General features: G+C 35.2%; 1 protein-coding gene across 2 annotated transcripts in view; it reads right to left on the bottom strand.

Moving 5' to 3' along the window:
* Window positions 1-13,022, bottom strand: part of PDGFC (platelet derived growth factor C) — a 124,354-nt gene that overhangs the window by 50,348 nt on the left and 60,984 nt on the right. For both annotated transcript variants that reach the window (XM_088163675.1, XM_014883684.2), the window contains exon 3: window positions 2,214-2,409. In XM_088163675.1, coding sequence (XP_088019801.1) covers window positions 2,214-2,409 — 196 coding nt within the window. The remainder of the gene's footprint in view (window positions 1-2,213; window positions 2,410-13,022) is intronic.

The following is a 13,022-nucleotide window of genomic DNA, read 5'->3' as shown; positions in this document are numbered from 1 at the left end:
TTTCCTGGCTGCAGTTTTTACTTAGTTTCAGTCATATGTCAGAGCTAAAGGTATAGAATTAGAATAGATTAAACTTCATGTGATGTTTCATTCTGTCGTTTGTCATATAAATTTGCTTTTGGAGAAACTGTTGAGCACTCTACATCAACAACACTGATTTGTGTATTTCAAGATGGCAGAAACACAGTATAGTAATTAATACTGTGGAATGCAGTCAATAAAAAAACCCCGAGTTTCTCTACAGAAATTATTGGAAAAAGCATAAATAATTTTATTAGGAACTCTAAGACATAAGAAATGCAAGACATAACTCATAAAGAGATATTACTCAGGTAATTGGTAACTTATTTGACCTGTGTAGAATCTTTTCACATTTTTACTGTGTTTTAGTTGTTTCCTCAATTTGTTAGTTATTAATATTCCTTTTACATCAAACAAGGTACAATTTCTCTTCCTTTACTGAACTTGCTACTGAAATTAAAGGTCAGAGGAATCCTAGAGGAATCCTGGTTAAAATCAAAAATATAAATCTTTTACAGAAAGAAATATAATTCTCATTTTAATCTTCCAAGCCAAAAAGCCCAGTATTTTCTCAGTAGGACACATATCAGGAATTGCAGTCATACCAATTCCTGGAATCCCTGCACAAATATAAACATGATAAGGCTATAACTGAGTGACTATTATGAGTGACTTATTAGTTCCTTAATTTGTCAGTCCTTTTGTATTTATCACATTGTTTACTTAAAATAAATGTGCTCCAATTAAAATACTATTCTAGTTACAATATTATAAAATATTTTAACGTATCTTACTTCTCTTTTTGCAAGTGGATGAATGAGAGACCCTACCTGGATTTTCTTTCACTTGCCACTTCAATCTGCCATATGCAAAGAAAAGAAAAAGCAAGCTAAATTTTTACTTGAAGAAAGGATTTATTGTGCAAAGGGAGTGCACTCATTCAAGCAAACATAAGTTTATAGATGTTAGTATAGTAGTGATATGGCCTTGGTAATTACTTCCTTTAGAATTATGAAAAAAAGGTATTTACCTATATGTTGTAAACACCTTCTCCCAAATCAAGGATAAGTGCAAAAATAACCTCTAAAAATTCAAATTTGTTATCAAAAGGTGATACAAGATGTCAACCAATGGAATAACAGTTAATCAGAAAAACTGAAAACAAGAATCAAGTCAAATGTGTACATGATGTACGCAAAAATAAACATCAAGCCAGAAAAACAGACAAACAAAAAATTACTTTGAAACAAAAAGATTGTGTGAAGTATCTGTCGAGGAAGTCATCAAATGAGAATATGCCATTTAAATGACATACTTTATCTGCTACCACGTTTACTGAAGAGTCCACATTTACATCAGGACTTTTTATGATTTGTTGCTGCGATGACAGACAGATACAGGATACAAGAGTTAAGGATTTCTCCTCTTTCACCCTCCCACAGGAAATGTTTATGTCTGTCCTACTGCCTCACAAAACATCCAGAACTTCATCAACCACGTGGCTTGGCTCAGAACTGCACCTGTGCTGATGCCTGTTATGTCATGACTATTTCTCTCCCAAATTACAAAGCCTTCAGCTGATAATCATGGAAGGAAACAGATTCCACAAATTCTATGGAAATCTCTGCCAGTGACTGAGCATGCAGATACTTATTGAAGTCAGGGAAAAACCAGTACCACTGAAGAATGTCAATCAGAACAGTATTTTAAGTACTGTTTTTCATAGATAACTTGACAATTTAAGGCCATTAAAATATTGTAGAGTACTGTGTGGAGGTGTCTTAAAAAAACGGTGTAGTATTTTGTGTCATTACGAGTTCTGCTTCAGGTAACTTACCAAAACTTACTCTGTAAAAATTAGACGTTCATAACTGTAACATTCTGTCAAGAACATTTTCCCAGATGTCAAAACTTTTACTTGAGAGGGAGATTAAATATATCACATTTTTGTGTTGTAATATATCTATGGCCCATATATTTAATGCAGAAGTAAAAACAGGAGCACCCCAGAGCTTTCAAGCATGAAAACTCCTCTAGCACTCTAAAATAAAATCATAAACCAATGCTTTAAAATATGTATTTTATAAATAAATTACCATGCAAGGGTCGATTTTTGCAAAACTCAAGCACTACTTCTTTTTCTTCATCTCCAGTCACCTCCTTTCAGAATTTCCTAAGTGAAAGTAACTTACTTGCAAATGTCATCTTCTGGGTCCTCAAGCCCAAATCTTTCATCAAAAGTAAGTTGTATCCATACGTTTTCATCAAGGGCTACCAATCTCCACACTAGCACAGTGTTGCGTGGATATGTGTGTGGAAACTTGGGGCTGTGAATACTCCCATTAGTAGTCACAGTAATTATCTTCTCGTGATGAGGGTCCTGCACACCTACAGGAAGGACAGAAAACAGAGGCATCAATAATCATTCCTTCTCTTTTCCTGAAGTGTTGGTATAGTATGCACAGATAAAGACACTTTTGTTTTGTTTACTTTCCTTCATCTGGAAAGAATTTCTGCTTGAAAAGTCATATAATAACAATAACACAAGAGCTTTTGTACAACGTGTATATTATCAGATTGATATTTCTCGCAGTAAATTATAGGAATTCTCAGAGGTAGCTATTAATAAATTTTGTAACCAAATAAGGTTGCAGTTTTATACTGGAGATTTTATATTACATTCAGCTAGTCATTGTTTTATTCAGTTAGATGTTTTACCTTATTTTTCCGACTTTTCTTTATAAACAGCATTCTGATGAACATTCATTTGAATTTATAAAGGACATACATACTTCAGTCTACTATGAAAATACACACTGCAATTGTACCTTAATATAGCCACATATAAAGGTCGACAGCTAAATGAATGTAGTGTAAGAAAAGAAGGGCACAGACACTGCATTGCTATTTTAAAAGAATTAATCTATACTAAAACATAATTTAAAGTTTGATGAACTTTTGCCTTCTATTCTTCTGGACTTGTGCCTTCTACTTGTGGTATGAAAATGGTAAATTTTGTTTTATGTAGAATGGCTGCTTATATCAAACTAATAGAGTGTGGTCTTGCCAAAATCCCCACACACTTGCAAAAGACTGACTGCAGTAAGAGAGGACAGCATGCAGTAAAAAGAAAAAAAGGCACGAAACCAGAATTTCTAATTTAGATACTTCACTGGGGTTTTGTTAGCTGAGTCACAAACATTTTTCTATAATTTACAATCTGTCAGCTGAAAGCTACACGGAAGCCAACAATGATAAAAATTACTTTCCCAGTGATTAGTGCATCAGAGTGCTATTTCCAAAGCCTTCAAAGGGCTACCATTTTAAATAAACATGTCAAAGTGTGGTATCTGATGACACTATACTTATTGGTACGTTTTGTCTTTAAAAACACAAACAGGATTACAAACCATGATGTATTTCACAACGTATTAAAAAGTGTTTTCTTTTGCATCATCAGGGCACTGATAATAAGAGCACTGCAAGTAAGGATTGTAAATAGTCCAGGCATATCAAATGAGAAGTCAATAAAAATGAAGGAAAGGAATATCTACTTATTTAGTGATATCTACTTATTTAGTGAACTGCATCTCCAGCACCTTCAAGCTCCCCCATTTGTAATGGAAAAGTGTCTATTTACTTTCCACACAACAATGTTACATGAACATATCAAATTCCCACACACACCACTTGCTCCATTTCAAATATTTGCTTTTGCACAGTGGAATTTCTTTTCTTACAAAAGAATTATTTTGTATGACTACAAAGGCAAGTAATTGCTGTCACTGGAAAATGAAACTTGTTATTTCAGATACGCTGCAATATTCCTTTTTATCTGTATCTACAAAATTTGTACCAGTGTACCTCAAAACTCTAGTCTTTTTTTACTGAGTTCATGCATGGTCTGAAAATTGCTTTTGAGTAGGCTGTGTGACAGCTACTTGTGCATGGCTAAGATGAGACTATAGTTTTTGTTCTTTGTGGAATGACTTTGCAATTCCTGGTTTTATTTTAGGTATAAATCAGTCCAAGTTACACTAAAAAAGGCAGTAACAAGTTCATTCAGATTTACAGCAGTCAGCTGTAGATCTCCAAATCTATATACATAGCTGCTGTGGGCTGTCTGCCTTTCTATGAGCAACCATCCTCTCCACACTCATCCTGATGTCCATTCACTGTCAAAAAAAAAAAAAAAAAAAAAAAAAGAAAAAAGAAGAAAATAAAATAGAAAACAATTTTTACTGTACAAACAGCATAGAAAAACTCTGAGGCATCAGTTTAGGCGACGGCTGAGGTAGACAAGGCACCATCTCAGCCAGGAGGCAACTGGGAAAATGGGGACAGACAAGGACCAAAACAATATATTTGCATCTTCAGTAAAAAGCTTCAGCAGGTGATGAGCAACTGAGATCGTCTTCAGGAGAAAGTCCTGGAAATGAGTCAAACTAGAGAGGAAAAATCCCTGAGTTGACCTAGAGACATGACACAGTTACACTTATTAGGAAAGCACAGCACACACTTAACATTGCCTGAAATTGAAGAATGAGTCGCCACAGTTGTCTTTGATGTGGTAAAAGATGCTATCACCAGATTTATATATCCATCAGTGCAGAAAGTCTGCCCCTGAAAGTTACAAGATTCCAGGCATTCTGAGAGCACTGCAGTGCCTAACCCTTCCACCAATGTAGTAACACAGATCAAAAACCACAGTATCACCAAACAGATCAGTAGATGCCACTGTAAACTGAAATTAAACCCACCGACTAGACAAGCTCATTCCTGCCTAGTTCAAAGTAAGTCTCTTCCCCTATGGGCACAACATATTTCACAAAGATCAGCACTGACACTTGTTAAATATAGCAAGTACCTCTTTCTCAGTACATTGTAATCTCTACATTTTAGCAAGGGTCATGGTTAAAACTCAGACAAATTGCATGCAGGGACTGCAGAAGAAGAAAGGAGCACCATGGGTGGAATAATGACCTCGGCACTGATTCACTTAAAAGGCCACACAGTACTGCTAAAAATTAATTTTTAAATCCTTTTGTTAAGACTACAATTTTTCCACAACAGGGCAACAGTACCGCTAATCACACAGTCTTAATATATAGTATATGGTTAATTTCATCTGATAGCCCTAAATTATAAAAACAACTTTTAGGCCTTCAGAAGGAATATTAGTTCACGTGGCTATCACTGCTTTAAAAAATAAAGCCAAATCCATACACAAAAAAAGGCTGAACTCCAAATATTTACCAATAAACATTTGAAATTTTTCAGATATACAGCACAGTTTGCGAATTTTCTGTTTTAAAACTGAGAAGCAAAAGATGCTAGTAATTATTTGGTCATTACCATAGAACTTGAGAGGGAAACAGGGTTTTTTAATTAATTGAAAGGATTTCCAGACAACATTCCCATATAATTTTTACAACACACCCATCTGTACAGAAACCTAGACTTCGTAAAATAAATTCTTTGAAATGTAATATAACATGCTATTTCTTCCTCTTTCACCAGACTTTCAAGAAGCAATAAGCCTGCTTTCAAAAGCAGTAACTCAAGCCATACAGGGGTACTTCTTTCTGTCCTGTCTCTGATTCAGTTGCCTCGAGGCACTTCTTAACTATTATCTGAATACAACAGTCAAAATAAATTTAACTCTTTTTGCCAGGCACAAAAGAAAAACTGGAAAATCATCTGTTATTGGCAGAAAATTGAAGACAAATACCTCTGTTCTATATTGTTTGCACATTAAATAGCTATCAGGGCAAAGTCACTCAAAGTCACATAAAGGCTATTATGCAGAGACCTCTGGAGACCTCCAGCCCCAGCTCCTGCTTAGGTTACAGTTCCTGCTCACACCAGAGCAGCACAGTCATTGGTGGGTTGGCATTTTCTAGACAATGCTCAAAGCCCCTAACAGATGGAAACTCCACAGTGCCTTGGGATAACTTGTTCCATTGCTGCACTACCTCCTAGGTAAGATGTTTTTTCCTAATATTAAATTTGATCCTCTCAAGCTGCAATTTTTAGCCATGATTCTTTTGTTGGTTTTGTGGGGTTTTTAAAATTTTTATTTGTTTTGGGAGATTTTTTGGGGGGGAAAGGGGGGGTTGGTTTTCATTGGGTTTGGGTTTTGGTTGTTTTTTTTCTTGTTGTTTTTGGAGGTTTTTTGGAGGAGGGGTTTTTTTTGGTATTTTTTTCCAGGATTTGTTCTGGTGTTACACTCCATACCTTCTACCAGGAAGAGTTTAACTTGCCCATCCCTTGTAACTGCTCTTCGGGCAATTGGGGGCCTGCTATGGCTGCCTCAAAGCCTTCTCTTCCTCGGACAAAACAAGCCCAGACTCCTCACTGTCCATCACCATCTACCATCAGGTAGCTGAGCCTTCAAGCCTGGCCATCCAGCCAGTTTTCAGCCTAACTAAGTAAGCAGCCTATTCTTCCCAAACTTTTGCCTCAATTTGCACAAGAAATGTTTTTGAAGCTCACAAGGGTTTGCTTTCATCATCAACTTTTCCAGTACTAAGAAAATTTAATACTGACTTGCTGTATCTCCTAAGAGATCTTCCCTAAGCAGTATGGTCTGCAGCTTTTCTGGGATACATTTCTGGAGACAGATCTTCTGTGGATTTTCCATTTTCAGCTGCTTCTATGATACAGCTATCTATTTTAAGTCTTGACATGATTCTTTAAATATTAGCAAGAAATTAGAAAGAGAGATGAGCATTACTCATAGTACACACACACAGACACACATATACACGTGATCTGTCATCACAGCATGATAAATTCAATTTTTAATTAGAAATCTGCTAATTTGCATAATTACATATTTCCCCAAATTAGAAAATGTAAGAAATTCAATTTATAAATATCATGTGGATATGAAGTAACAAAGTAGGTACATGTAAGATACATATTACATTTCATTTACATACCTCTCCCTCTGACACTTAACTCACATGCTTGGAAAGACATGTGAAAAAATTCTAGTTCACACAACTCAAGATGAATATATAGAAGAACTGTATTTTTTTTTGTTTTTTGTAAAATCCTACAATTTAACCTATTCCTTTTTTCTTCAGTTACTATTTTGAGTTCAAACTTGTTACCTTAGGCACTGAATAACATACACTATTTGACTGCTGGCTAAAGACCTTTCTGCCTTTCACATTATGTTAAGAACTGAACACAAATGAAGTGAGCAGAGAAGAAAAAGTTTTCTAATTGATCTTCAGGAACCCTCAGTTTTGGCAGCTGGCCCAACAGGGAAGGACAAATGGAAGAAAAAGAAAGGGAGGAAAAAGAGGGGTGGAGAGGTGGAAGGCATCAATGGGTGACAGAGCATGGAACTGCAGTAACCGATTTAATAAAGTTTCCACACAGCTATATGACTCAATATCCTGCAGAAGATAACAATGACTAATCAGAAAGTAATAAACTTTTTCTGAATCCAAATTGCATCAAGAAACAAAAATTAATTTATACTTTTACTTTATAAGCTCATATTTTATAACCTTTCACTATTCAGCCAGCACTTTACCTAGTACTCTGGCTTCTACTCAAAGAAGAGAATGACAATTATACAGTGCTTTTTTTTTGGGGGGGGGGGGGGGGGGTTGGGTAGTTTTTGGTTGGTTGGCTGGTTGGTTGTTGTTGGGTTTTTTCCCTGCATAGTAAATCTTCTTGCATTAAAAGTAACCTCTATTGAGATTTGTTTTCAGACCAAATTCTTTTGGAAGGCAGTCCTGAACTTCTCACTATCTTTTTAAACTAGATAAACACTATGTTTTAGCCAAGATAAAAGATTCCTTTTGCTAAATGTTAGATGAGGTAACTTTTTGCTGTTATCACATCCTCAAAGATCTAATTATTCCAGAGTTTTTCAATAAGAATTTATTCCAATGTCCACAGGTAAAGTCTTGGCTACACTGGAATTGATATTAAAGCCCCTGCTGACTTGAATATGAAAGAAATTCCATCTATGCTAAATACTGTTTAGACCTGTTAGAATTATTTTATAATGGACTGATGAGCTATTATAAAATGATTATTAGATATGATCTGCATTTTTTAACCTGAAAAAATAGGATTATTTGTACATTGCATATTCATAACATATTCTGTCCATTCAAAAACTAATGAAGTAGTCTGTAATACAAGAATTAGCAGTTAAAGTTATTACAGTAACATCCTTTTTTTTCTCTTATGGGTAAAATAAATATCAAGCTCATCCTTTTGAATTTTTTTCTTTTTTTTTTTTTTTTTTTTTTCTTGTCTCAGTGTTTTTTTTCCTGGTAAAATTATTATACAGTATGGTATGTAGCCATCACATAACATACAGTCTTTAGTCAAGGATTTCACTCTGTCTCTGTCCTCTAGCTTGAGTGACCAGAGTCATCTCAAACAGAAGAGGTATCACTTAAGAAAAGAAAATGTTGGCCTCTTCCTACAACCAATGCTATTAAAATATTTATCAAATTTATCCAGAATTATGATTTTTTTTCTGGAGGTGCAAAGCTATAAAGAGAAAGGACATCAAATGTCAACAGAAAGTGTTTTAGAAGTTCTAAATGCATTATATTATAGTTAATTCCATTCAAATTTTTTTTTTTTTACTTTGAATGACTTACAATTCATTTACATTTGTGGTATGGTCTCAAAGCAATACCTGAAAGCGTGATGACAAAAACAAAGCTACAACAAAATAGATGGAGAAAGAGTGGAAAAGAGAGAGACAGAGAGTGGAGGAAAAGGAAAACAAGGTAAAAACCATAATTCTCAGTAGATCACTCCCCCTACCACTACAAGGACTGGCAGATAGTAAACAGCTGCATGATCAACAGTATGCAGGGCAGACAACAAATGTCACCAGCCTCAATTCCTGGCCTTCACTCATCAACACACGAGCTCTTCATGACTTCCTCATCTTCCTGCAACAAGACTACTCTTACTATTTTTCTTTTCTGCTATATTCCAGAGCATCAGTCTGCTACATAATACTTTTCATGTTTTCTGTTTCCTATTTTCTCTTCCCCTGCTGAAGTGGGAAGCATTTTACGTAATCTCCACTCAAAAGTCCCTCTATACAAAATTATTTGAATTGAAAACTGTTGAAGCTGAAGCAAAGCATAACAGTATACAGTGACGGATCCATTTTCCAGGTTCATCTCATGGAAGGCTAGAACATCAGGTTCAGTCTTCTTTAATAATGAACAGGTAAAATGGGTGGTCCTGAATGATAACAAAACTCAGGAAGGGAAAAGATTTAAAAGATACTCACCCAGGTTTTAACAAACATATGTTTAAACGGCATGGGATAGAACGAATTGCAAGTTCCCTTGGAAAAGTACAACTTGCTCTACATGAAAAAGCTCAGTAGAATAGACACACAGGAACATTTAATGACTAGAGGGACCAGAAAGCAAACACAAACAGTTAACCAGGAAACCAGGAAAAGGTTTGCTCAGCTGGAGATATTTATATCTATTAAGAGATAACAAAGTTATTTATTTAAGTTATAAAGAAGAAAAAAAAAGTATTTTTACAGTCTTATGTGTTTAGGAGGTTTGAGTGAAAAAAAATTAGTACTTTCAAATCTGTAACTTTCCAATTCTGTTACTAAAAATAAATGTTTTCTTTTTTCCTATGGGAACTGATTTTAAAAGGTTTTGAAAACCATAACCAAATTCTGCAATACAAACAAACATCAACAGGAAGTACAACTATAAATAGTATCTATAGCAACAACAGAAACTCAAGTGAATGTAAAAATCATCACATATAAACGTTCAAGCCCAGCACTTCCAATTTGTTTTCGATTTTATTACAACAGTGCTTAGAAGCTACATCCAAAATTAGCTTTGTTAGTACTGGAGACCACACACATGCACAGTCAGTCTGTCTTGAAAAGGTGTACATACCAGCCGAGATAGGAAGGGACAGGGAAACAGAGCAGTATTACCCTGATTTTCCAGACGGTGCATGGCACAGAGTGGTTACAAGTGCAAGAAGATAACTTTAACAAAACAGTGAAATGAACCTGGATTTCCTTTCACCTCTGTCAAAAGCATTCGTTTCAATGCCATTTAATAAAACCTACTTGTAGCTTATTTTCTAATACTAGCTATGGCTCTTCATATGTTTTTAAATTCATGTGATTCATATGCTTTATAGAAAAAATACTTTAAAATCCAAACCATTTGAAACTTGCGCTTCTTGATCTCAAGTCAGATTTTGCTGAAAAGCAAGGCTTAATTTTATTATACCCTTTTTCTTTATGGTGCCTTCAGTTTATATTGTGCAGCACTTGTTAAGAGCAGATACTAGTAAACATTTGGGAAAAAGATTATCCATGGTCCATGTGGAATTCAGTCTGAATAAATAGACTCTATGGATACGGAATGTGTTAAACAGCTCTCTCTCATTTTAGGCATTATTCAGAATGAAAAAAATAACCCCAGACTGATCATGTTTCCAGAGGTAGAAAGAAGAAAAAAAAGATAAAACTACCATCCTAATCTTTAGAAACACTAGCCGTGAAATGCTTTGGCTTGCTATTTGTATGAATTTTATTTTTTTAATTCTTTACACAGTAGAGTATGTTATAAATATAGCAATTCAGGCATTTATGAAGATCGTCAATCATATTCTAAATTCTGAAAAAAATGTGCTGCTGAAGACCATTTTGAAAAGCACTATTGCAAACACTTTTAGTCAGAAAATTATAGTGATGAAAATCCCGTAAGACGAGACATAAAAGGAAACCAGAGATTGAAGGGTTTGTGCACTGCAGTTGAAGGCAGGAATGCAGTACATGTAGGGCTAGTTTTACGTACACAAGAGTAACTATAAGAATGAAGCCCATGTGGCATTCAGTTCACTGTCAAAAACACAGAGGGTCCTAAGCAAAACTCTTAGTACAGAAGTGACAGTTCTCCTGGAAACTCCAAAATCCAGCTGAAAGTTGTCCCAGACTTACCTCACATACATACAAGACATACCTCCAGTATATTCTTGTGTTTAAAAGGAAAGAGAAGCAAAGAAAATATTATAAAGAAATCATTTGGCATCTCTTTATGTATCTTCTGAACTGGACTATACTATACTTCCAAATTCAGAGACATAAAAACATTACATCTTTAATGTCCATTTAAACAAAAAAAAATATTTTAGCTGGTGTTAGCCTGTTAAAACAAAGCTTTTGGAAAATTGTGATGTTTTCACCTTATTAAAATTTGATTTCTATAAGATGATTTCACAGGTAGTAGTTATGTACTATCAATACAGATTTGCAGAGATGAATGCAATGCAACTGTTATTGAACTGGAAGATCTTCAGGCAGACAGAGCTCATAAAAAGTCAAATTTGAAACATACTTTTCTAATATCTTTGAATGGAAGGTTAAATCACGCAACACCTAACAGTATTTGCATGTGTAGAAGAAATTTAGAAAGGAAGCACAAGTCCAGCTACAGCAGACACTGTTGTTCTGCAAGGACAAAATGAGCAAGTTTGGTACAGTATAAAAACAGGATATGGAGAAATAATACTTTATGCAACTCTGTTATCATGGATCTCTGATCCTGCTGGCTATTGAACTCATGTATACATGAAAATCATGATCTGATTTTGCAGACAGGCCGCAATGACAAGAATTTGATATTTAGACAAACTGATGAGAATTTTCTCAGGACAGAGAAGTTTTCTAGCTTCAGGGAGACAACTCTTGCCATTCCCACTAAATAGGTAAAACACTTTCAATTTTCAGGTAATTGCAAGTGGTACAAGCGTAACTGATCATTCAGTCCTTACTCTTCAGGGAAGTCAGATGAACAATAACATCACATTTACAAACAATTTATCCTTACCTTTTATCAATTTATTCCTGTGACTTTTTATTTTTCCAAAGACCATAAAGGCATAATGGAGCATCCATAAGAGACCTGTATCCTATAGGCTAGTGTACTGCACATGATATTTAAGGTAAAAATGCTTCCAAAAGACCCTTTTGCTAATCTAGTATAGCAGGTGTCTTTGAAGAGGACTGACAGCAGGGCCCGAGCACTATCAGTAACAATTTATGCCACTGAAAAGGTTACATGCAGTGCTGAAACATTCAGAAAGCTATTGATACACTGATTTAGGCTTTGTTCCCCAGAGCTGACAATGTTCAGCTTATTTCCCATGTTAACTTACGATTTTATTTGTTCACAAATAATTTAGGATTTTTTCACACAATAAGCTCAAGCTTTTACCACTAGATGATTTAAAATTTTTTTTCTGCTGTCTTTAACATAAAAATCTTCTCAGACAGTTATGTTTAACCCAATGTCAAAAAACTCTATCTGGATTCATCTGCAAATAGCTTCATAGTTAAGATATGAAAAGTGACATTTGAAACTCTTAAGTCACTCCAATATCCCTAGTTTCAGATACATTTCCCATTTGTCAACCTTTTTAAAACTATAGAAGTTTTAAAACTTTCGAACTTTTGAAACTGTCTGTGATCTCCCCAAGGGTCTTGGCAATGCTGTACAGAGCTATATTCCTTTAATATAATTTGCTCAATCAGCACTTCTCATTTTGAAATACAGCATGAGAAATAATGGTGCTTTCCACAAGTCTTCTCCTCACTGTCACTCAGGATCAGAATGAAGCCAGATCTGTCACTTTCCCTTTCTAGAAACTTTAACCCTTGCCAAACCATCCATATCAGCCTTCAGTATTCTTCAAATTCTTTGGAAAGCAGACATATGGAAAGGTGGGGGGAAATCAATGCTTAAAATATATTTTGGTTGCAGTGCCCCTGCAGTTCTGGAGAACATGCAAACAGTAAAAAAGGAAAGCAGACCCTTAGCAGGGAAGCTCAAAGACTTCCCAAGTGGATTGGATTCAGTCTGGACAAAAAGCCTTTGCCTTAAGAGTCAATGGTAAAACAAACACTGATGTGTGATGGAAGCCCATCTGCCCACCAATAAACAAGAACTACTTTC

The sequence above is a fragment of the Sturnus vulgaris genome, chromosome 4 (genome assembly GCF_052056855.1).
Source record: "Sturnus vulgaris isolate bStuVul1 chromosome 4, bStuVul1.hap1, whole genome shotgun sequence".
NCBI lineage: Eukaryota > Metazoa > Chordata > Aves > Passeriformes > Sturnidae > Sturnus > Sturnus vulgaris.
Note: the sequence above shows the minus strand (reverse complement) of the source record. Positions and strands in the feature narration are given on the sequence as shown.